Genomic DNA, 25,418 nt, shown 5'->3' with positions numbered 1-25,418 from the left:
TGAATACATTGACCACCATGAAATTTGATGGTTCTCGTACTATGCATGAACATGTCATGGAAATGACAAATATTGCAGCAAGACTTAAGACATTGGGAATGAATGTGGATGAAAACTTCCTTCTGAAATTTATACTATATTCATTACCGTTTGAATATGGTCCTTTCCAAATGAACTATAATACCATGCAAGATAAAAATGCAATGTGCATGAATTGCATAGTATGTTAGTTCAAGAGGAAACAAAAATAAGGAGTCAAGGAAATCATTCCATCAATTATGTTAATCATCAAGAAGCTAGAAAGAAAGTCATAAGAAACATGACAAGAAAGGGAAAGGACTCTTAAATATTAATAAGTCTTGTTCTCAAATCCACAATAACGAACATCATGATAACATATGTCGTTTCTGTAGAAAGATTGGACATTTCCAAAACGATTGTCCAAAACGCTAAGGTTGGTTTGAAAATAAAGGTAAGCCTAGTACTTATGTATGTTTTGAATCAAACTTAGCAGAAGTTCCTTATAATACTTGATTGATTGACTCTGGATGTACTACTCATATTTCTAATACTACGCAGAGATTCATTACGACCTGAATTACAAGATCAAATGAAAAATTTGTCTTTATGGGAAATAGAGTGAAGGTTCCAGTGGAAGCCATCGAGACTTTTCGTTTAATCCTTGATACTTGACATCATTTAGATTTACTTGAAACCCTTTATGTGTTAGGTATCAGTGAAAGAACACACCTGGAAGGGGGGTTGAATAGGTGTCGCGGTCCCAAATACTGTTTTTCGCACCAAAACCCTATTCTGGAAAATGCTCAGTTAATCGATTAACTCCCTCGCTTAATCGATTAAATCGCACAAAACAGACAATTGTTGAATTACTTGATTGCACAACCACTCACCGATATTATAGAAATGACACAACATATATATTTGAATAGAATTAATCACTATATGGCAGACTCATAATAATCAAATTATCAGCTAAAATAGGCAATTAAAACAACTTGAAAAAATAAAGAGATATGGGTAAGAAACAGCCTGCAACAAGGATTTTATACTGGTTCATTTTGCGTTCCACTACAAAACTGCATTCAGTCCTCCTCTTCCCATCCCGGGAGATTTTCTTCACTAAAAAGGAAACAAATGTACATTACACACACACTTCCAATACAAGACCTTAGATGCTACCTTCTTGAATTCCAAGAACCTCTATCTTGGTTTGACTCCTCCAATCGCCTAGGAAAACCTTTCCTACGATCTAGCCCCACCCAAGAGTATGTTCTAACCTCAAGACCTCTAAGTCTTGGTGAAGACTCAGTGAATGTCGTTGGTGGTAAGACACAAAGAGACAACTTTCCTTATCACAAAAACTGAATATTATGAAGCACAATATGACTCAATTATTAGAGTTAAAGACCAACTATAAACCCTATACAAATCTCACGAAATTATCAAGAATATGTATAAGATCAGAATCATGCAGAAACATGTAATTTCCACCCTACAAAATATCTAAAAGAATTGTAAGAATCATGCAAGAAAAGATAGAATGATGAACACATTTGATCACATGCAATTTGATGACATTTTAATCTCTAAGCATGATACTATCTCTCACTATCTGACATGCAATTCTCTCTGCCTATATGACATACAATGAGCACAAAAATACGCAACTTAGCAATTCTAAAAATGAATGAATGTATGTAGCATGGTGTAAAAACACAGTTTATATAGAAAAGTTGTTTAACGCCCAATTAATCGATTAAGTGCCATTTTAATCGATTAACGGGCTATTGAGAATAACTGAATTCTGTTTTTCAGTTATCTGTTAAAACTGATTAAAACTGATTTCACGTTAATCGATTAACGTCTTGCTTAATCCATTAACTGACATATTTTCATATAAGAGATTAAATGGTAAACTACCTATATGTTATGCTTATCAACTATACATGTTCTACCATTATGTTATGCATGCCTAAGATGCACAAATAACATGTATGATTAATGCATGAACATATAATAATCTAGATGGCATGTCTCATGTAAATGATATGATTGTTTTTAGGACTTGTGAGATTTGCATCTAGGTTTACCGAACCTAGACTCAATAACTAAGACACATATCTAAGACTAATAATGATTACTCTATATATGATTCTAGTCTAGACATGAAGCTCCTGAGTCCTTGGCATGTTGATTTGTTAAGTTCTCTTTAAGCTTTCACTAAATCCTTGTCTTGATCAAAACATAGGCAAGCTAATAGTGCTATCTTGATACTTTGCACTTTCAATCTCCCCCTTTTTGATGATGACAAACTCCACACCAATTTTTTTTTATGCATAGCTTGAAGATGGTCATAGAATACATGGTTGTTGATTTCGAAGTTAAAGTGCATAGCTAGCCGACGGAAGCTGAATTTTATTTACAACCTGCACACATCAAACACAAAGCAACCTTTCTCCCCTTTTGACATTATCCAAAAGATAAACTAATGAATTTTGGCAAAATTAAGAAGAGTTATGAAATGAAATCAAACTGTAATTAATCAATTAATATTGGGAATGTAATTAATCAACCAGATGACGGAAAAATTGAACACGTGCACATATTGATTAGCATTTAATCGATTAAATGAATGGGTTAATCAATTAAACTGACAGAATATAATAATTAGACAAATTTAATGGCATGGAAGGTTAAACAATTACTAATCAAGCATATTTATTATAACATTCAAAAAGAAGGCTCAATCAAATATAAGAGATGCATATAACCAATCATGATCAAGTACCATTAAACATATATTCATACTATATTTGACATAGATAAGCATGTTATGTACGCAATTTTAAAAACAAAAATGGTAAGGATTTAAGTTCAAATGGCATGCATATCAAGTCATAGTAGTTCAACAAAAGTAGATAGTTAGAGTTACAACTCAAAAAGCATAAGAGAAAATATGTCTCAAAAGTACAAAGCAGCAAGAATCCTGAAGATTAGCCATATAGAAGAAAAAAACCTAAGGTAACCTAGGGTCAAATCTAGGGATGCGGAGGAAGGTCTCTGTCATCAAGAACGGTCAGACAACTATCACCTTGAATGAGGAATCTCAACTTTTCAAATTCTGCACAAAACCTCTCATTCTGTGCCTAAATAGTGTTCTGAACAAAGCTCCTCATAGCCTGATAGTGGTTATCAATGTAGGCAACTTGACGTTCCTCAAATTGCTCCCAAGTCTGTATGGTAGGAGTCCTTTAGAGACTGAAAATGTAGATCCATTATATTATTCAGCCTTTGCTCCATGGCATCCAACAGAGCTAATCCAAAGGATGGTTCCTGCGACGCGTTTCCAGTTGGCTCCCCTTGAGTTCCTGCATTAGGCTGATCTATTCCAGCCTGATCCTCATCATCAGATAGATCCAAATCCACGATAGTGTAATCCTCTTGGTATTACCAAGTACTTCCATACTTGTAGATACCCATCTTGTGGATTAGGCTTTCACCAACAAGGTGATCTTTATCAGAAGTCTTTCTGATGATGGTGTCAGATACGTCAATATGTAGATAATCAATGATCCTCGAAATGAATATACTATAGGGCATAAACTTGGATTGCGAGGTAGGGACATTATACATGACCTTCAGGATTCAGGCCAATTAATCATAATATTTTCCTTAACATCATACATGAATTTCAAATCATTCATAGTAGGTTGTGCATGATTTATGTTCCTCTGAACTAAAATGTAAGCTATCAGATAGTGAAGCAATCTACTCTCTATAGATAATGAACCAACTTTTGTTAGTTCTCCTTGAATATACAAATGGGGACTTCTCAAACATGATTTGTAAACCTTAGCTTGATTTGTAAAACTCAGCAGCATCAGAATCCTTAAGCCATTCACAATCACCTAGGCTAGCACCATTAGTGGATAAGCCATCCATATTCATAAAGATATCACTATCCATCTCAAATAAATTTCCAGAAACCATAGACCAATACTTGCCATCCTTATATCTAAAGTTGGCATAAAATTCTCTAATCAAAGCGGGGTACAGATTTCCTTTTAATTCCAGAAACATGACAGCTCCCTAAGCTTGCATACCTTGCGGAAATTCAACATTTTGTTCTGCCATCCAGGTTAGATCAGCATACCTTATGTAGGTTGGTTTCCTTCCCTGCAAATTTGACAACTGAGTCTCCTAAAGTGTGAGAGAGTAGTAGGGTTTTCCACGGTCGTTCCTCACACTCGGATTCGAAGATGAAGTAGTAGGAGGCCTATGAGTGCGTTGAGCATTTGTCTTGAACCTCTTCGAACATCCTCTTTCCATTTTTAAGTGGAAACTGTGAGTGTATGAGAGAAGAAGAAAGATAAGGGAGGGAACCTAAGCTTAGGGTTTGGAATTGGGAATGGGATTTCTTGGAGGATTTGAGAGAAAGTGGGATGAAATGAGGTGCAATATGGGTATAGGTGAGGTTTAATTCTTCTTTTAAGCCAAAATTTGAATTTTTTGCTGTTACTTCTGAGATTTAGAGAGAAAGGGGGAAGAAAGAGTTGAAAAAATGGAAAAACGCTACTATTTCTAATTTATATGTTGTCGTTAATCGATTAAGAGCTGCATTTAATCGATTAATCATAATTAAAATTCCATATTTTCAGAGAAATGAGTCTAGGTAATCGATTAAAGTAGGACGTTAATCGATTAACTTTCGTGAAAAATAAAATGTTGGCTACTAGAACTCATTTTAATCGATTAAGAATTATGGTTAATCGATTAACTAGCATCATATTTGTAGAATCACAGGTTTTTGGGTTTTAAAAGCATGCAAATATTTCTTACATATATCAAGCAATTTTTAATCAAACACATATTCATATGGAATTTTATCATGCTAGATCATGAGTTATATTAGGAATATAATGCATTCAACAAATACACATTTTGAAGCATATAAGACATTTAACATGCGAAGCACATAATAAAGTTCGAGACGATTTTAATCAAGATAATTTACATCAAAGATTCCAAGTTCTCTTTGAAGAACATAGAAAGTATCTCATGAGAGGGGCTTGGTGAAAATATCAGCTAAGTGCTTAGTAGTTTCAACAAATTCAAGCACACAATCGCCTTTTTGTACATAGTCACGCAAGAAATGATGTCTAATATCTATATGCTTGGTTCTCAAATTCAAAACGGGATTCTTGGATAGGTTTATGGCACTTGTATTATCACATTTTATAGGGATCTTTTCTAAATTAAGTCCAAAGTCTTTAGTTGTTGCTTCATCCATAGGATTTGAGCGCAACATACACCAGCGGCAATGTATTCCGCTTCGGCGGTGGACAAAGCAACACAAGCTTGCTTTTTACTGTGTCATGCAACTAAGGAACTGCCTAGTAAGTGACAAGTCGCACTAGTGCTCTTCCGATCCAACTTACATCCCGCAAAATCGGAATCGGAATACCCTACCAAGGATAATGAGGCATTCCTAGGATACCATAATCCCATATTAGATGTTCCTTTTAAATATCTCATGATGCGTTTAACAACAGTATAATATGAATCTTTAGGCCATGCTTGAAATCTAGCAGACATACAAACACTAAACATAATATCGGGGCGGCTTGCAGTTAAGTATAATAGTGAGTCGATAATCCCACGATACTTGGTTACCTCGATTGTGTTTCCCTTTTCGTCTTTGTCTAGATAGCAGGCGGATGCCACAGGTGTTGAAGCTTCTTTACACTTTTCCATGTCGAACTTTTTCAGTAACTCCTTGCAGTATTTCGATTGATGAATGAAGATGCCACTTTCCATTCGTTTGATTTGTAGCCCAAGGAAGAAGGTCAGCTCACTCATCATCGACGTCTCAAATTCTTCCTGCATCATCTCATAAAATTCTTTACAAAAAATATCATTAGTAGATTCGAAAATTATATCATCAATATATATTTGAACTAATGATACATGATCATCTAATCTATGGATAAAGAGGGTAGTATCAACCATACCCCTCACGAACCCTTTTCTAGAAGGAAAGAGCTCAATCTATCATACCAAGCTCGAGGAGCTTGTTTCAAGCCATAAAGGGACTTCTTGAGCTTATATACATGGTTCGGATATTTAAAATTTTCAAAGCCGGGAGGTTGATCAACATATACCTTCTCTTGAATGTAGCCATTCAAAAAGGCTCTCTTGACGTCCATTTGAAAGAGCTTAAAATTCCTAATCGATGCCAAGGATAGAAGCATCCTAATGGCCTCTAATCTGGCTACAGGAGCGTAGGTCTCATCATAATCGATGCATTCCTCCTAGTTGTAGCCTTTGGCCACTAAGCGTGCTTTATTTCTTATGATCAAGCCAGATTCATCTAATTTGTTACGAAAGACCCATCTAGTACCAAACACTGGATGTTCTTTAGGGACCAAGTCCCACACATTATTACGCTCGAACTGGTTTAGCTCTTCTCGCATAGCTATACCCCAGTGCACATCCTCAGGGGCCTCATCAATGGTCTTTGGCTCAATTTGAGATTCAAAAGCAACGAAGTTACAAAAATTACGTAAAGAGCTATTGGTTACCACCCCCGTAGTTATATCACCTATAACTTTGTCGAGTGGATGATCCTTCTTCGTTTTCCATGCGATCGGCTGGTCCTGATGCTCATCTTGGACAATTTGTTCTTCTTCTTCTTTTTCCTGGTCCATATCCTTAGAGTATGCTTCTTCTAAAGCACCTACAACATCATCATAAAATACCTTTCTCTTTTCTTTTGGAGAAGATTCATCAAAATGGACATGTATAGACTCTTCTAATTGCATTGAATATTTATTAAAGACTCGATAAGCTTTACTATGCACCTAATACCCTAAAAATATACCCTCATCGGCTTTTGAGTCAAATTTTCCTAAAGCTCTCTTTCCATTATTTAAAATAAAACATTTACAACCAAAAGCATGAAAATGAACAATATTAGGTTTTCGGCCTTTTAAAAGTTCATAAGGAGTTTTTGAAAAAGTAGGCCTCAAGAGTATATGATTTATCACATAGCAAGCTGTATGCACTGCATCAGCCCAAAAGTACTTAGGAACCTTGTTTCCGTTCAGCATGGTTCTAGCAAGCTCCTCTAAAACTCGATTTTTCCTCTCAATAACTCCATCAGTGACAGAACACACCTAGAGGTGGGGGTTTGAATAGGTGTCACGGTTCCCAAATACCACTTTTCGCACCAAAGCCCTATTCTAGAAAATGTCCAATTAATCGATTAACTCACTAGCTTAATCGATTAAATCACACAAAACAGACAGTTGATGAATGACTTGATTGCACAACCACTCACCAATATTATAGAAATGATATAGCAGATATATTTGAACATAATTAATCACTATATGGCAGACTCACAATATTCAAATTATCAGCTAAAATGGGCAATTAAAACAACTTGAAAAAGTAAAGAGATAAGGGTAAGAAACAGCCTGCAATAAGGATTTTATATTGGTTCGTTTTGCGGTCCATTGCAAAAACTACATCCAGTCCTTCCCTTCCGATCTCAGAATATTTTCTTCACTAAAACTGAAACAATTGTATATTACAGACACACTTCCAAAACAAGACCTTAGATGCTACCTTCTTGAATTTCTAGAACCCTTACCTTGGTTTGACTCCTCTAATCGCCTAGGAAAACCTTTCCTACGATCTAGCCCCAGCCAAGAGTATGTTCTAAACTCAAGACCTCTAAGTCTTGGTGAAGACTCACTAAATCTCATTGGTGGTAAGACACCAAGAGACGACTTTCCTTATCACAAAAACAACACAAAAATACAATATTATGAACCACAATATGGCTCAATTATTACAGTTAAAGACCAACTATAAACCCTATACAAATCTCACAAATTATCAAGAATATGTATAAGATCATAATCATGTAGAAACATGTAATTTATACCCTACGAAATCTGTAAAAGAATTGAAAGAATCATGGAAGAAAAGATAGAATGACGAACACATGAAATTGGATGACATTTTAATCCCTAAGCATGATATTATCTCTCACTATCTGACATACAATTATCTCTGCCTATATGACATACAATGAGCACAAAAATACGCAACTTAGCAATTCTAAAAATGAATGAATGTATGTAGCATGGTGTAAAAACACAGTTTATATAGAAAAGTTGTTTAACGCCCAGTTAATCGATTAAGTGCCATTTTAATCGATTAACGGGCTATTGAGAATAACTGAATTCTGTTTTTCAGTTATCTGTTAAAACTGATTAAAACTGATTTCACGTTAATCGATTAACGTCTTGCTTAATCCATTAACTGACATATTTTCATATAAGAGATTAAATGGTAAACTACCTATATGTTATGCTTATCAACTATACATGTTCTACCATTATGTTATGCCTAAGATGCACAAATAACATGTATGGTTAATGCATGAATATATAATAATCTAGATGGCATGTCTCATGTAAATGATATGATAGTTTTTAGGACTTGTGAGATTTGCATCTAGGTTTACCGAACCTAGACTCAATAACTAAGACACATATCTAAGACTACTAATGATTACTTTATTTATGACTCTAGTTTAGACATGAAGCTCTTGAGTCCTTGGCATGTTGATTTGTTAAGTTGTCTTTAAGCTTTCACTAAATCCTTGTCTTCATCAAAACATAGGCAAGCTAATAGTGCTATCTTGACACTTTGCACTTTCATTATGTACCTAATATATCTAGGAATTTGGTTTCTTTATCTAAACTTGATGTTGTTGGATACTCTTTTAAATTTGGTAATGTTTGTATAAATATATTCATTTAATTGACAATTGTATATTATGTGATGGATTATACAAGTTAAATCTTGATAATCTTTTTTCTGAAACATTTTTAACCTTGCATCATAACGTTGGAATTAAGCGTGACTTAATTGATGAACGTTCTGCTTACTTGTGGCATAAACGTTTGGGGCATATTTCCAAAGAAAGAATGAAAGAATTAGTAAAGAATGAAATTCTTCCAGATTTAGATTTTACCGATCTGAATATTTGTATGGATTGTATTAAAGGTAAACAGACAAAGCACACAAATAAAGGAGCCACAAGAAGCACTAAGCTTCTTGAAATTATACACACATATATTTGTGGACCTTTTGATGTTAATTCTTTCAATAAGAAAAAAAATAGTTCATTACTTTCATTGATGATTATTCACGTTATGGACATCTCTATTTATTGTCTAATAAATCTCAAGCGTTAAAAGCCTTAGAGATTCACATTACTGAAGTTGAAAGACAACTAGATAAAATTGTGAATATTATCAGTTTGATCGAGGTGGTGAGTATTATGGAAGATATGATGAAAATGGACAACATCTAGGTCTATTTGCTAAATTCCTTGAAAGTCGTAAAATATGTGCATAATACACAATGTCAAGTACACTGCAATAAAATGGTGTATCAGGAAGGCATAATAGAACATTGTTGAATATGATTAGGAGTATGTTGAGTAACTCATCTTTACCCATTTCATTGTGGATTTATGCTTTAAAGACCACCATGTATTTATTAAATAGGATTCCTAATCAGGCAGTTCCAAAGACTCCTTTTGAACTGTGGACAGGAAGAAAACCAAGTTTAAGGCACCTACATGTTTGGAGATGTCTGGCGGAAATTAGAATTTATAATCCACAAGAAAAGAAACTGCATGCAAGAACAATCAGTGGTTATTTCATTGGTTATCTAGAAAAATCAAAGAGGTGTACATTTTATTGTCCAAACCATACTACAAGAATTGTTGAAACTGAGAATGTTAGGTTCATTGAGAATGATGAGATTAGTGGGAGTGAAACACCACGTAAAGTGGAAATTTACTTGTGCCCCTAATAATGTTGTTCCTCAAGTTATTGAACTGGTTGGTAATGATGGAGAACAACAAAATAATCTCATTACTGAAAATGAAGTTGATGAACCTATAGTAGAAGAATCATAAGATATAGCATTAAAAAGATCTCAAAGAGAAAGACGATCTACTATTCTTGATGATTATGTGGTTTACCTACATGAGTCAGAATGTGACATAGAAATTAAGAATGGCTCAGTTATGTTTTCACAAGCCATGGATAGTGATAATGTCGATAAATGGTTAAATGTCATGAATGATGAGTTAAAAGTCTATGAAACAAAATAAGGTTTGGGAGCTTATTGAGTTACCAGAATATTGTAGAACAATTGGTTGTAAGTGGGTTTTCAAAACCAAACGTGATTCTTATGGTAACTTAGAACGTTATAAGGCCAAGCTTGTAGCAAAAGCTATACTCAGAAAGATAACATTGACTATAAAGAGACATTTTCATCAATTTCTAAGAAAGACTCACTTAGGATTATCATGGTATTGATGACTCATTATGATTTGGAGTTACGCCAAATGGATGTGAAAACTGCTTTTCTAAAAGAGGATTTAACAGAAAAGGTCTATATGGATCAATCAATGAGATTCAAAGAGAAGGGAAAAGAACACATGGTGTGTAAACTTAAGAAATCAATATATGGACTTAAACAAGCTTCACGACAATAGTATCTTAAGTTTAATAATACTATTGTATCCTTTGGGTTTAAGGAAAACATTGTTGATTGATGTATATACATAAAGTTCAGTGAGAGTAAGTTTATCTTATTGGTTATGTATATTGATGACATCTTACTTGCAACTAATGATGTTGGTCTTTTAAATGAGACTAAGATGTTTCTCTCTAAAATTTTGAAATGAAAGATATGGGTGAGGCAAGCTATGTGATTGGAATTAAATATTTTGTGATAGATCACAAGGAATTATAGGTTTGTCTCAAAAAACATATATTAACAAAAACTTCAGAAAATTCAGAATGGATAAATGTTCAGCATCTCCCGTTCCAATTCAGAAAGGTGACAAGTTTAGTATCATGCAATGTCCAAAGAATGATTTTGAACGGAAGCAAATGGAAGAAATTCCTTATGCATATATTGTTGGGAGTTTATTATATGTTCAAACTTGTACGTGATCATATATTAGTTTTGCAGATTGAATGTTTGAAGGATACTAGAGTAATCCTAGTATATAACATTGGAAAGCTTCAAAGAAAGGTTTGAAATATTTGCAAGTACAAATGATAGCATGCTTATTTATAGAATATTTAATCATCTTCAAGTGATTGAATATTCAAATTCAGACTTTGCGAGATGCATAGACATTCATTTATATATATTAATTAACTGGAGAAACTATCTCATAGAAGAGTGTGAAGTAGATTGTCATTGTTGCATTCACTATGAAAGTTGAATTTGTGGCATGCTTTGAGGTCATAGTTCATGTTAAGTGTCTACATAACTTTATTTCAGGACGTGGGTTAGTCGACTGTATTGCCAAGCCGCTGAAAATTTACTGTGATAATTCCGTAGCAATCTTCTTTTCTAAAAATGACAAGTATTTCAAAGGTGTTAAACTTTCAAAGTAGAAATACTTTGTCGATAAAGAAGAAGTTCATAAACTTAGAGTGTCAATTGAGTATATTAGCATTAAGCTTATGATTGCAGACCCTTTGATGAAAGGGTTACCGCCCAAAATATTTTCTGATCATGTTAAAAATATGGGCATTATGTCTGATAATGAATGTTGAACATTATGTTATTAATAATCTCTCATTGTTTGACATTTCGAGCTCATTAATATTTAAGTTTCTCATTAATATTTTATTTTCACACTTATGTACACATGTGAGAATGGTAATGTTGAAAATAAATTTTTTTTTCTAAATGACATTATTATGTGATTCTCATTTAATGTGTCATGTTATGAATAAGGTTAATATAGTAGTACATGGAAGGGACTATATATGATAAATGATGTATAACTGTCATGACTCTTATTAGTTATTGTTCTTAATCATGACTTGTAATGTAATGAATATGGAAAACATATTATGATCGTGCACATTATGTTTGATATATATCATATCATAAATTGTATTGTCACATGAGCCACGTGGGAGAATGTAAGAAATTCCACATGTTACATAAATGAATATATTGTTTTGTTTTGAATGATGTAACTCTTGAATGTAGAGTTGTGAATGAAATGGTAAGACTCTTTGGAAAAAGTTGTGAATGAAATGGTAAAACTCTTTGGAAATAGTCTATATACAGTACTTGAGAAAGCACTATACTTATTAGAAAATGACTTTAAACATTGTATCTATCTATGCCTATAAAGTTTCTCTCTATCAGTCATCAATAAATGAAGAGCATAGAAAGGAAGAGAAATAGACAGAAGAGTTTCTCTATTGACGAAGAACAACATAACACATAAAGGAGGATCTTGTCGTCATAAATGATTATTCTTACTATGTGAAAACTATAAATTCTTAAGATTCATTTATACATGATTTACATGTTAAACTTACAATTAATTATTATTAATTGGCGCGTCATATATCAATCCTATATTAAAAAAATAGTATAATACATTAGGTTAATTGGACAAAATAAAATAATGAAAGATGAAAGTAAAAAAAAGGGTTATCTTAACCTAAAGTCTTACAAATTCACCCCATCTTTATTTCAAAAAATCAAAATGCCTTTTTTAGCTTTGTGGTTGATTCGTGAGATAGGTAGGGTGTGGGTAATTTCTATACCATGCATGACATTTCTGGTATGGATTTAATATGTATATATTCACAGTATAAATGTTTTAAATTTATACCATTCATATATTAGCTAGTATTGATTTTCAAATAAAAGTACTACAAATCAATTGTACGTGATATGTTGACAGTATAAAAAAATTTACACTTTCAATGCATAGATTTTAAACTCTTCTAACATATGTGTATTTTACCTATGTCACTTTATTATAAATAAAATGAATGCTTGTTATCTACGTCAGAAATGTTACATTTTTATTATTATTGGGTGTGTCTTACTAAACATTCTTCTTGTGTTATGATCTATGGTTGGTGTTTTCTATCTTTGAGTTGTTGTAAGTCTATTACCTTGATGCTTTAGGATGGTGACTTTTTAAAGGTTTAGGGTAATATGCTATTGTATATTTGATTTTAATCTGATAAAAAAAGTGAATGTGGTGAGCTTGTTGAGTGATGAGATTGGAGGGTTTAGAACAATCACATATAAATTAGTGAATTGGGAGAGAGACTTCAAGTGATATATATTACTTATAAATCAATCATTAATAAATATAGTATTATTTTGTGACATATGGCAAATGTCAATCTCTTATAAGGTAGCAAGATTTTTAGAAGAATTTAGTAGAAATATATATTATTTCCTGAGTAAAATTTTTAGAAGAATTTAGTAGAAATATATATTATTTCCTGAGTAAAATAACTAAAGGACAATTAAGATTTTTTTATGGTTGGATTTATTAATCTAATAAGTGAACTATATAATAATTTCTGTCAGTCGATACCAAAGTTTAAGCCCACTATAGTTTGAAAGCCCACTAACAAACCCATAGCTCAAGTGACAAGTGTCAAGAACATAAAAACAGAACACAACATCACAGCACAAAGAACCTATCCTTTTAGCATTTGTCGAACAAATTCAACTCAGAATCGATCGAGAAAGTGAACCATGTCGTGTTTGTTATCTTGCTGTGCGTCTTTAACATGCGGTCTCTGCACTTCTATAGCATCTGGGATCTCTCAAAAATCTGCAAGGATCGGTTACTGTGGTCTCTTTGGTGCCTCTCTAATCCTTTCATGGGTTCTCAGAGAAGTTGGAGCACCCCTTTTGGAAAAAATCCCATGTAATCTTCAATCTTAACACTAAAGTTTCAAACTTTGTGATAATTTTCCATTTGGGTATATATAGTTTTCTTGGTACTTGCAGGGATTGATTCTTCCCATACCCATACAAAGGAATGGTATCAAGTGCAAGCAGTTCTTCGTGTGAGCTTAGGGAATTTCTTGTTTTTCGGTATTTTAGCGCTTATAATGATTGGTGTGAAGGATCAGAATGATAGACGTGATTCATGGCACCATGGTGGTTGGAGTGTGAAAATGATCATATGGCTTTTGCTTGTAATTCTTTCTTTTTTCATTCCAGATGTTATCATGATAGCTTATGGTATGTTCTGTAACTTCTAATTTCTTGCTTTTGAATGTTGTTATTCAGTTTGCACACTTTGTATTTGCACACTTAATATTCACTATTTCTGTAATTGGTGGTTATAATTTTGGGGTTTAAATTTGGTGTTTACATATTTACAATATGTGCAGGATTCATATCAAAATTTGGAGCTGGATTGTTTTTATTGATTCAAGTGATAATTTTACTTGATTGCACACACAATTGGAATGATGCATGGGTTGAGAAAGATGAACGGAAATGGTATGCTTATAAAAATATTTTAATATTTTTTACCAATGATTTCTAGTTGCCAATATGGTCCTATTCTATCCTAATGAATCTGCATGTTTAGGTATATTGCTTTACTTGTTGTATCTATCGGATGCTACATTGGAGCGTATGCATTGTCTGGAATACTTTTCATTTGGTTCAACCCTTCTGGATATGATTGTGGCCTCAATGTCTTCTTCCTTGTCATGACCATGATTCTTGCATTTCTATTTGCTGTTATTTCTTTACATCCTCAGGTAAAGAATATGATCCCTTTTAAACAACTGAGGTTGGATTATGTTCTGTGCTTTTTTGCAAAATGAATTGATAGGTGATGGGAGAATATCTTAGGGCTTTCCAAAAATATTACTTGTATGCCTAATAAAGTCGTAGAAGGCTAAAATCAAGTAGCCACTTTGTGACGCTCTTGGAAAAACTAGATGTTCATAGAATATAAACTTATTAAGTTATTATTGGATATTATGTCTCTATGCAAAGCAAAAGACGTGCGGTAATGTTTTTGGCTTTCTGCCAATTTGCTGGTAGTCCCTTTCTCAATCTTAAGTTTAGTTGTGGAACACGTGATTTCTCTTTACTAGTTAGGTAAAATGGTTAATTTTCTGAAAGATTTGTTGGATCGGGTAAAAGCTTGGAATCTGTAACTTAATGTGGATGATGATGTCATGATAGTAATGCCATCTGAGAGAGAATTATTTTAATGAATGTCACATTTCTTTCTCTTTTATGGACTTGTGTTGTATTTGAATGACTTGTTTATGCATACAAGTTACTACCTTGATATGCATCAAGCTTGAACATCCACAACCTAGTTGCTCCTCATCCATTGCTTCCTTCCTGGCTTGATTGTAGATATAATTCCATTTAATTTCAACTTTCACTTAAATCCATTTTGCTGTTGAAATAAAATAAGATAAGCTGGATTTTCATTATTTTGGTGTGTTGTTTCTACAAAATTGAAAATTGACAGCGATAATTGGTTTTGGCCTGGTGTACTACCAAGTACATACAAGTAATATTTTGCCAACATATTTACCTTCCCAATTCGAGGGAAACAATTTGATAATGTAAAAATTAGTTTCTTGTAGTTAGGGTAGTTTAATAAACATTATCCTATTCACCAACACTAAATATGTCAACCCTCTCTATTTGTCTTTCTCCGATCTTTAATATTTATGTTTAGTATAATAGACTTTGCAATGAATGGTTATGCTCTACATGATTTAGCATTTTCGTAACAAATACACTATAGCAATATTTCTGCATCTCTCCCCTCTCGAATAATATTTCCTCTTTGATGGAAGATGCCACCAGAAGAGTTTAGAGTTGTATTTATTCAGTAGTCTCAGCATCAATTTACCCCGTATCAGACTATCAGTATCACCATGCTGTGCATCTCCTTCCTGTTCAAAATTTTAATTGGTTCCTAGGAATTATATTTGATAAAGTGAGAATGAAATTGTAGTACATAGTTTTCATCCATATAACCTCATGAACTCATTCTTCTTATTATTGTTAAAAAATAATGGGATTGCAAAAACAGGTAAATGGAAGCTTGTTGCCTGCATCTGTGATTTCGGTTTATTGTGCTTATTTGTGCTATACTGGCCTTCAAAGTGAACCTCGTGACTACGAGTGCAATGGTCTCAACAAGTCCAGAGCTGTCAACACAGGTACACTTGTTCTCGGCATGATAACAACAGTTCTATCAGTGTTGTATTCAGCTCTTCGGGCAGGATCTTCAACCACATTCTTATCACCACCATCTTCGCCTAGATCGGGTAATAAAATATGCTTCAAATCCATTTTGATCTCCTATCTTGTGTTGCCATTTTGGATTAAACTCTTTTCCTCCTCTTTAGATACTCAATTACAGTCTTTGTTTTATAAAAAATATGAAAGGGATTCCTATAGTCTTAGATTTAGTAAATCAAAATCTGACCTTGCCAACTTTAGGAACTTGCCTTTTGATTTAAGAGAATGGTTACATTTGGTTTGTGAAAATGTTTTCTGTTTTCATTTTCTACTTTCGTTAACAGTTTCAGAAAATAAAAACTGAAAAATGTTTTCACAAACCAAACAGACCCTAAGCTTCATTCTACACCTTGTTAGATTTTATTTTTCTAGTTATTATGTCTCTTTTCACACATTATGTTTTTCAGGTGGGAATAAACCTCTTCTTGAGGAAGAACTGGAAGAAGGAAAGAGAAAGAAAGAGGAAAAGGAAGCAAAACCAGTTAGTTATTCATATTCATTCTTCCACCTAATATTTGCCCTGGCTACCATGTATTCAGCTATGCTTCTTTCTGGATGGACCAGCACAAATGAAGGCACAGACCTTATAGATGTCGGGTGGACATCGGTATGGGTTCGGATTGGCACCGAGTGGGTTACTGCTGGGTTGTATATCTGGACTCTTGTGGCTCCTTCCCTGTTTCCGGATCGCGAGTTTGCTTAGTTCCCCCTCGTATAAAAATTATTACTGTAACTTTGTATTGCCATTGGGTGTATGTTATGTTATTGTAAGTTATGGCCTTCCATGTCTGCAAATAGAATGTCAGTATTGCAAGAAAATGATGTATGTAAAATGGCATGCACTCTTACATCTATTATTGTATATAGCCTTCCATGTTTGCTTCATTTGACATACAAATAAATCTTTACATGCATATCAAATATATAAACTTATAATATATACATATTTGAAGAATAATTTATAATTATAAAATATAAATTTATATTGTTATATGAAAATAATATATTCTAAAGTTAATATTTTAATACAAATCAATTTAGATATATATCTCATCATTTGATCTAGTAAATAATATATATTTGGCATTCAGTGAAACTGAAACTTATACCAAAATAAAAGTTATTTGCATTGAAATTTGAATTGTCCTTAATCAATCAAGCTAAGTTGAACCAAACTTAAATGCATCAACTGGTTTTGAACCAAACTTAACTGCATCAACTAGTTTCAATCGGTTGAACCTTTGAACTCAAACCTAATTTTAGACCGATTTAAATATAAGGTATATCATTTTAGATAAAATTTTCTTAATATTACTTATTATTATAAATTTATATGAAATGATATATGGATAAATATTATTAATAATATATATGATGAAAATTTAGATAATTAATGATATTTTTTATTAAAGATATGTTATTATCACTTACATAATTGAGCAAACACTTACACAAACACGTGAGTGAGTGAGTGGCCATATGATAAATTGCGTTAGGTTATGTCTGTCACTAATCTAGTTAGAAATATTGACTAGATCTAATTTTTGAACCTAAAACCAAAGTCAGATCCGTTGAAACCTGTCTATTTCCGAGACCAATAATGATGAGGTGAAACCAGGTAAATGGGTCCATTATCCATCAATTAATCCTTCTTAAATCCCAATTTCCCGTTTTCTAAATCAAATTTGCATATATTATTTTACTTGAAAAAACCAAATAGAAATTGAAACAAATAAAAATAAACAACAACAACTAATGCACCACCACTTCATATTCACCACCCTCGCCACCACCATGCCTTCCTCCTCCGCCACCCCTTCTCCTCCACCTTCCTCCAACCCTAAACACAAATCCTCCTCCCATTCCCACCTCTGCAACCACCACTCCCCTTCCGCCACCCTCGACCTCCTCATCCTCCTCCTTGTCCTCTTCTCCGCCACCTTCCTCCTCTCCTCCTATTTCTCCTACATCTTCTCCTCCCTCTCTCTCCTCTCCCAATCCCATTCCTCATTCTCATTCCCACTCCCCTCTTCCTCTTACCTCCTCGGATTCCTCCTCTTCTTCCTTTCCTCATTCACCGCCGTCGCGTGCTGCTCCTCCAGATCGCGCAAATGTGGAAAGAGAGGGTGCAGGGGTTTGAAGAAATCGATGGAGTTTGATTTGCAGATACAAACAGAGGAGAGTTTTAGAATCGGGTCTAGGTCCGGGTTCGGGGAAATTGACAAGTTACCTTGGAAGGGAGGGAGTGAAGGGAACCCGGATTATGAGTGTCTTAGGGCTGAGCTCAGAAAAATGGCACCACCGAATGGCCGCGCTGTATTGCTTTTCCGTTCCCCTTGTGGTTGCCCTATTGCCAAGCTTGAAGGTTGGGGCTCCAAGAAAGGAAAGCGCCAGAAAAGGTGTGTGGTTACTTTTCTTTTGCATTTTATCATCAAATTTGGGAAATTTAGTTTTATTTTTGGTTGGTCAAGAAAATAAGATTTTGTGGTATAAGGATTTGGTATGGAATTTTGGATAACAGTGGTTTGATTAGGTGGAGGTAAGTGTGGTAGAGATAATAATGTTTTGTTAGATGAGTTGGTATGAAAGGAAAAGATTAGGGTAGGAGAGTGAATGTGTTAGAGGGGAAAGTAGGAGTGACACTTGTGAGAAGAAAATAGTTAGGAGAGTTAATCGATAAAAGGATAGACTTATAATTTGATGGACTTGAAAATCGAGAAAAAAACTAGGTGAAACCATAATAACTTATTGCAAGATTTGATCTTTGGGGTTGAACGAGGTGATACTATTTGATCCATGTAGCTGATCTCATATAGGGAGAAATAACTTTTGAATGTTGTTGTTGTAGTTTAAGTAATAGTAGTTTTTGCTATTTTTGAATTGGCTGTGTTTCTGATTACACTGAGTGAATCTGGCTCGAATATTATATTTGAGACATTTTCGGTGTGAATTTTTCGTGTGATTACTTTACTGTCTGAACTTGTTGCTAATTAGTAATGGCATTCAGTCTTTTGATTGCTTCATGTGTATTTTTGCGTGACTACTGTCCATTCTGCCCTTTTTATCTGTTGCTCATTGGTTGTTGCTTTTTATCTTTTGATTGCTGCGGGTTGTGTTCTTTTTTCTAAATAGGTAAAGGGACAAGCTGTTTTGACTAATGGTTGTGGCTGAAATAGTTGTAGGCATGCCTGAAAGAGTTGCACTTCTTGTCATATGGATTGTAGTTTTCTTATGTTATATGCCTGCGAGACTGGTTACAACAGGTCATTCATATGGGTTGTCAGCTTGGAGTCTTCCTTTTCTTCCTGTGATTGCATGAATCACCTTGGAGGGTTTAAGTATATGGTCAAAGAGTTATCATCACAAGAGATCAATCAGAGGCCTTTAGTTATATAGTAGTCAATAGTGCGTTGGCGACTCTATAGCTGTGTAGCGGCCCTCTGCCACTGCAGAGCTCCTGTGGCTTCACATTTCAGTGTCGAGTCCGTTGCAGCTGGTATAGTAGGTCAATCGCAGATGGAATAGTGGGAGGAGAGATCACTATTCTCTGTTCATACATTTCTGCCCTGCAACCCATAAATTATTCAACCAAATACTAGCAGGCCTCAATTTTTTCAGCTAATCTCACCCCATTTCTGGCCAAACCCCCCTTTTCCGATTAAGCCATCCCTTTTTCCTAGTAATCAACCCTGGTTCCAACCAAGCCCCCTACCCTTTTCCAGGCTAAGTCTCCCCATTTCTGGCAGCTCACCCTTTTGCAGCTTCCTCTGTTTTCTATCTTTCTTTTCCCTTGTCTTTCTATTTATTTTGTTGTTTATCTTTTTTAGCTGTTGTCTTTCTATTTTACAATCTAAATCACATTGACTCTTGAATCTTGAGTATGTAAACTCTGTTTTATTATTCACAACCAAATTTTATAACTATTTAGGATTAGGATTACTAATTATGTATGTCATACAATTTTTTTAGGTTTATATTGTAGCTGATGCCTTCAATATAGCAGCCATCTGACCATGCTGCTATAGCGCTCTTGGAAATTGACATCATAATGTCCTAATAAATCATGTCTATAGATAAACTGTGTACATCTAATCCTTAATAGTTTTGCCACCTCTAGCGATTGGGCCACTCTTGATCTAATCTATTCTCCTTATCGAAGTTTCTTCGGGTCTTTTCCACCATTGCCCCAACCACCCAAGGTGAAATTCTCTCATATTTTCTACAATAGGTGTTACCTCAACTTTCTCTGTAATGCATTCGTTGCTACTCCTATCTTGTCTAATGTGTCAATTCATCCAACGCAAAATTCTCATCTCTACTAGTTTAGTTTTTCTCTTATTGCCTTTTTACCACCCATCATCCATTCCCATTCAACATCACAAGTCTTATAGTTGTATGGTAAAAAATTATCTTAAGCTTGATTGGTACTATTTATCACACTGAAGCACTCCTCCATCTATCCACCACACTTGAATTCTATGTTTGACTTCTCCGTATATATCCTCATCATTTTTGTATGATGGGCCCAAGGTACTTAAACCGTGTGGTGTTGATAGTTGACAGACAACGTAAAACTTTGTCTAATCTCAATGACATGAGAATGTAAAGTCTAATAAAATAAAATCCAATCTACATGCTTTAACTACTCCAATATTTGTCTCAAAAGAGTTTTGGCCGAATTATAGTTCATCATAACAAGCTACATAAACTATGCCATTATTTGTGGTAACATAGCTTTGAGGATAGTTAATAAGTACGAATTGCTTTGACCAGAAGCATTAAGCTTTAAATTTTTCAATAGTTTCTAACTTTGAATCACTGTTTTAGTGTTTTATGAGTTCCTTGAGACTTATTCATAATTTCATCTTTTTGTGCTCATGTAATTGAATATCATCTTGTCTTGGATACATTATCTCATATTGTTTTTAACAATGCATTTGACAGTGAACTTTGGTGGTAAACTAAAAATTGTTCTCTGCAATTTCTCCTGGAATTGACATATATTGCTATATGTTATCATAAAATTTCCTTAGGTGCTATCATCATGCGTTTTTACTTAGAATAAGAAACTTACCCATGATCATGATCATCTGTTTAAGAAGTTATTGAATATCCACTAGTTAAGATTTGTTGAAGTTGTGCTCAATTGACATTGATGAATTTTACCAAATGGTAAACTCTGAACAGGTTTTACTAATTTGAACAGGTCCACACCCAATGTGAGTCTTAATGGAAGAGGAGATCATCATTGATTTATATCATTACCATTCTCATGGTTCCCATTTACTGGAAGACTTTTGATCAGAACATATTTTTCTTTTTTCAAGAAAAGAAAATAGCAATATGGTGTTAGCCACCCTTCCATATATGTTATATGGGATTCTTTCTACATACTACTTTGGAAGGATAGTACATAATTAACTGCAATAAATATTTGATTCATCTTTGACCCATTTCATTAGTTATAGTCGTGTATATGTGTCCTAAAGTGACTGTTTCTCTTGCCCCAAACTAATTCATTTTGGTTGTAATATTGATGGACTAAAAGTTTTAAGAGTTTTTTCTTTATACCGTTAGTTCATATGTTAATTATCATTGACTTAACTCTTAAATAAAAATAATATAATGAATAGTGAGTGATATATAGTGACCGTGTAAATTCATTCACCTTTTGCTTAAAAATTATGTGCATTATGATTGGAGTGCTATTTGAAGTTATTTTCATGTTTTTTTTTATATTTGATTATACATAAAACTCCGTACAAATTAGGAATGGCAACGGGGCGGGTCGGGGTCGGGTTTGCACATACCCAAACCCGAATCCGAAATTCAAAACCCGAACCCAAACTCAACGGGGTTGAAAATAAAAATACCATCCCCGAACCCGAAAAAAACCCGAAAATGATAAAGTATTAAGGAAAATATGATATTATTTTCGTGTAATTTTACTCTAACATTTCTATTTTCTCTTGTATCAAATGATAGAAATTTCAATTTTAAATTGAATTACCTTACTTCGGGGCGGGTTCGGGTTAGGGTCTTTGCTATACCAAACCCGAACCCGAACCCGAAATTTAAACCCGGGTAAAACCCGAACCCGAACCCAATCACATCGGGTTTTCCCCGTTAAATTCGGGTTCGGTTCGGGCGGGTACCCACGGGTTCGGTTTTTATTGCCATCCCTAGTACAAATATTCTAATTTTGAGGATGTATATGTGACGTGAATCCTTCTAATTTCATCAACTTTAAGAGGTAAAATGTATTCTTCCGTTAATTTATACTCAGATACCAAATAGATAAAAAGAAAAGCAGGAGAGAGAAATAAATTATAGTTTCTATAACGATAACTTTTGATATAGTTATTCTTATTTTATTAATTGAGTTGATTTTAACAAATAGTCAGTTTTTTAATAAAAACTAATAAAAGAAGAGTAACAAAAAATTGTGCTAGACAATTGGAGAAATATATTATAGCATTCACATTTCAGACATAATACGTACCCAAGTGCTTCTTTAGCTGTAGGGCCTGAAACAGGTTGAATGAAGTTGAATTAGAGCTCAGCTCGGTTGAACTTAATAAAATTAATAAAGATTGATTCGGCTTGAAATTTGACTCGAGTTCAATAAGTTATCTTTTTAGCTAGAGTTCTACTCGAGTTCAATGAGTTATCTTTTTAGCTTGAGTTCGACTCGGTTAAAGTTTGCGAACTATTCGATTCAGTTTGAATGGTTCATTTGGAAAACTCAAATAATTAATTAAATTTTGAAAAATACTTTCAAAATGTTTTATATATAAATATAATATTGTTTATATATAATAACAATAAATATAAAAAATAATATGAGTCATAATAAACATAAAAATTAGTTTATATATATCGAGCTACCTCATGAACCTAATAAGTCGAACTATATCTAACTTAAGTCGAGCTCATTTATTTAGCGAGTTCAGTTTTCAGCTCAAGTTCAGCTTAGTTGGTTCATAAACCAAATTTATCAAACTAAATAACAAATCGAGTTTCGAACAAAAACCGAGTTGGTTCAGTTCATTATCGGGCCTATTTAGTTGGTTATTGCTTCATATGTAACAAGACAAACATTCCAAACATAATGGGTAAAGAAAATGATGCACATTCACCATGTCCATCCTCTTTAAATCTTATTAGGTTAATTTAGAGATAATATATTATTATCATAACTAATGTCTCTATGAAAGATCAATAATCCAATTCCTGTAATTGACACTTGTTTAAAAGGCACTCATGTATACCAAAAATAGTTAGTTTATTATCAATAGGATAAGAAGATATTCTTGTAGTACCCAAATTCTAACGCCTCTATATTTATAAATGTAAAGTCATTGTCTTAGTGATGCTAAGTGTCATCTAACACTACGTTAATAATATGAGGAACTTGGGTTTAGGTTCAATTATAATTGGATTTAGCTTTTTGGTAGGTTCTTTGGAAGAGATGATTTATTTATTTGACCGTGTAAAATAATACTATGTAAAGGATAAAATAAAGAGTTAATTACACTTACACCTCTGAGTTTTAGTGAAATTATATAAATCATCTCTCACTTTTTTACACCTGCACAAATCTCCCATAGTTTTTGTACTTTCACTAACCACCATTGTATGAGAAATAAGTGTCATCTTTTAAACAGAAAATGTGATAAAATGCAATTAAGTCAAACAAAACAAGGTATATTGTGAGGAAACATGCAAATAATATACAAATCAATGTATCTTTATTATTTTTTGTTACAAAATGCATCAAAAATTCTAAAGAGATATTGTTTAAATTGCTCTTACACTATATCGTAACGAACCAAAAATAATAAAGAGATATCGATTATATATTATTTGGACTTATCTCCATAATATAATGTTTTGTTTAACTTAATTGCATTTATAACATTTTTTGTTAAAAAATCATACTTATTTCTCATGCAATGGTGGTCAGTGTAATGAAAGTATAAAAATTAGGAGGTTTGCGAAGGTGTAGAAAAATGATGGGTGATTTGTGTAATTTCGCTAAAACTTATGGGTATGAGTGTAATTTACTCTAAAAAAATATAACAAATTTTGACACATGTAATGGTTGTATTATATGTGTGTGCATATGCTATATTGTGATCGAGCCACGTAGGATAGGCACGGGGCTATTCCAATACTTGAAAATTGAAATCACGTTTGAAAAAACTAAAAAAATATACCATATGAAAACCCCCTACATTATGCACTATAAGCAAAGTCAGTATAAGGCTGAAAAATATCCTCTCGTACCAAAATTATCTAACATTATCTTGGTCGTTAAAATGCTTAATAGCAAGTGTTTTGTCATATGGAAACACATCTTCTATAATAAGTGTCATTTTGTGATTGGTCAGAGTGTTAACTAATGCTAAGACTATTGTTATGCAAGGGTGGTGAAGGAAGATCCAATCACCTTGTTAAATTTGAGTTTGTGCATAAGAGTTAGATGATCATACCTAGGCTTGTTACTCGTTTATCCCATAAGTCCACAGCATACTGGACCAACCCAACCATGAGCAATCCAGCATGTCAATCAGCTGGCTCGTGATGGCTACTAATTGACCCATGATGTCCACAAGCTGGCAAATAGTGCCACCAGCTGCCCAAAAATGGCCACCATATGGCCTCTACCTAGTCGATGATGGACATCACTTGGCTCATGATGGCCATCAGCCACCATCTTGCCAATAATGTCATCAGTTGGCCCAATGATGGCAACTGACCATCAACTAGCCAATAATGTCCATCAGTCAACCACCGGCCATCCAAGATCCGACCAATGAGGTCCAAGATCTGGCCAACACAAGAATAGAATTTGAAAGGCACAAGATTGGTCTAAGATTCGGAATGGCCTGTTGAGGCCAGGCAAGGTCCAAGATCCGTTGTGCAGTGTAACTTATGAGCATAGTAGTTAAACTCTCGATTTAACTCTTAGGATCGGTAGATCTTACGAGTTTTCAAGAGCTACCGAATAATGTGCCCACTTTGAATGCGATGTTACCACTGTCGGTGAGATCATCGAAGAAGATCGTAAGATTGTAAGATCGCCCAAGATCTTACAAGTTTATGTTTTTATAGCAAAAGCTCCAAATTGTAAAATCCTAATCTTCTAAACCCATATAGAAGGGGAACTCATGTTGACTGTGTTCTTTTCTTTGAAAAGAATTATGCTCACTCTCTCT

General features: G+C 33.9%; 2 protein-coding genes and 1 long non-coding RNA gene across 5 annotated transcripts; 2 read left to right on the top strand and 1 right to left on the bottom strand.

Moving 5' to 3' along the window:
- LOC109334737 (probable serine incorporator) lies at positions 13,657 to 17,091 on the top strand. The gene is made up of 6 exons (XM_019570650.1): positions 13,657 to 13,831; positions 13,915 to 14,151; positions 14,304 to 14,415; positions 14,507 to 14,681; positions 15,986 to 16,223; positions 16,605 to 17,091. The coding sequence occupies exons 1-6, from the start codon at positions 13,657 to 13,659 to the stop codon at positions 16,898 to 16,900; spliced, it is 1,233 nt and encodes a 410-aa protein (XP_019426195.1). The 3' UTR covers positions 16,901 to 17,091.
- Positions 17,925 to 21,644, top strand: LOC109333805 (uncharacterized protein At5g19025-like). 3 transcript variants are annotated; one of them, XR_002106049.1, is made up of 3 exons: positions 17,925 to 18,596; positions 19,330 to 19,393; positions 19,461 to 20,088. XR_002106049.1 is itself a non-coding variant. In XM_019569379.1 (3 exons), exons 1-2 carry the CDS (start codon positions 17,953 to 17,955, stop codon positions 19,331 to 19,333), a joined length of 648 nt encoding a protein of 215 aa, XP_019424924.1. In that variant the 5' UTR covers positions 17,925 to 17,952; the 3' UTR covers positions 19,334 to 19,372; positions 19,461 to 20,088. The 3 variants fall into 3 exon arrangements, 2 of the variants coding, with proteins under 2 accessions (XP_019424924.1, XP_019424923.1); XM_019569379.1 differs by having other exon boundaries at positions 19,330 to 19,372; XM_019569378.1 differs by lacking the exons at positions 19,330 to 19,393; positions 19,461 to 20,088 and adding an exon at positions 21,404 to 21,644.
- Positions 24,610 to 25,133, bottom strand: LOC109334127. Its single transcript, XR_002106067.1, has 2 exons — positions 24,734 to 25,133; positions 24,610 to 24,692 (listed from the first exon to the last, which is right to left on the bottom strand). It is a non-coding gene; the product is annotated as an uncharacterized LOC109334127 (long non-coding RNA).

The sequence above is a fragment of the Lupinus angustifolius genome, chromosome LG19 (assembly GCF_001865875.1).
Source record: "Lupinus angustifolius cultivar Tanjil chromosome LG19, LupAngTanjil_v1.0, whole genome shotgun sequence".
Lineage (NCBI taxonomy): Eukaryota > Viridiplantae > Streptophyta > Magnoliopsida > Fabales > Fabaceae > Lupinus > Lupinus angustifolius.
The sequence above is the reverse complement of the archived record's forward strand: the minus strand, read 5'-3'. Positions and strand labels throughout refer to the sequence as shown.

Bases quoted from the DNA above. Each gene is read 5' to 3' on its own strand.
- LOC109334737 (XM_019570650.1), top strand. From the start codon at position 13,657: ATGTCGTGTTTGTTATCTTGCTGTGCGTCTTTAACATGCGGTCTCTGC. The intron at 13,832-13,914 runs GTAATCTTCAAT...TGGTACTTGCAG, and splicing joins CCTTTTGGAAAAAATCCCAT to GGATTGATTCTTCCCATACC. The intron at 16,224-16,604 runs GTAATAAAATAT...TATGTTTTTCAG, and splicing joins ACCATCTTCGCCTAGATCGG to GTGGGAATAAACCTCTTCTT.
- LOC109333805 (XM_019569378.1), top strand. From the start codon at position 17,953: ATGCACCACCACTTCATATTCACCACCCTCGCCACCACCATGCCTTCC. The intron at 18,597-21,403 runs GTGTGTGGTTAC...TAATTTGAACAG, and splicing joins AAAGGAAAGCGCCAGAAAAG to GTCCACACCCAATGTGAGTC.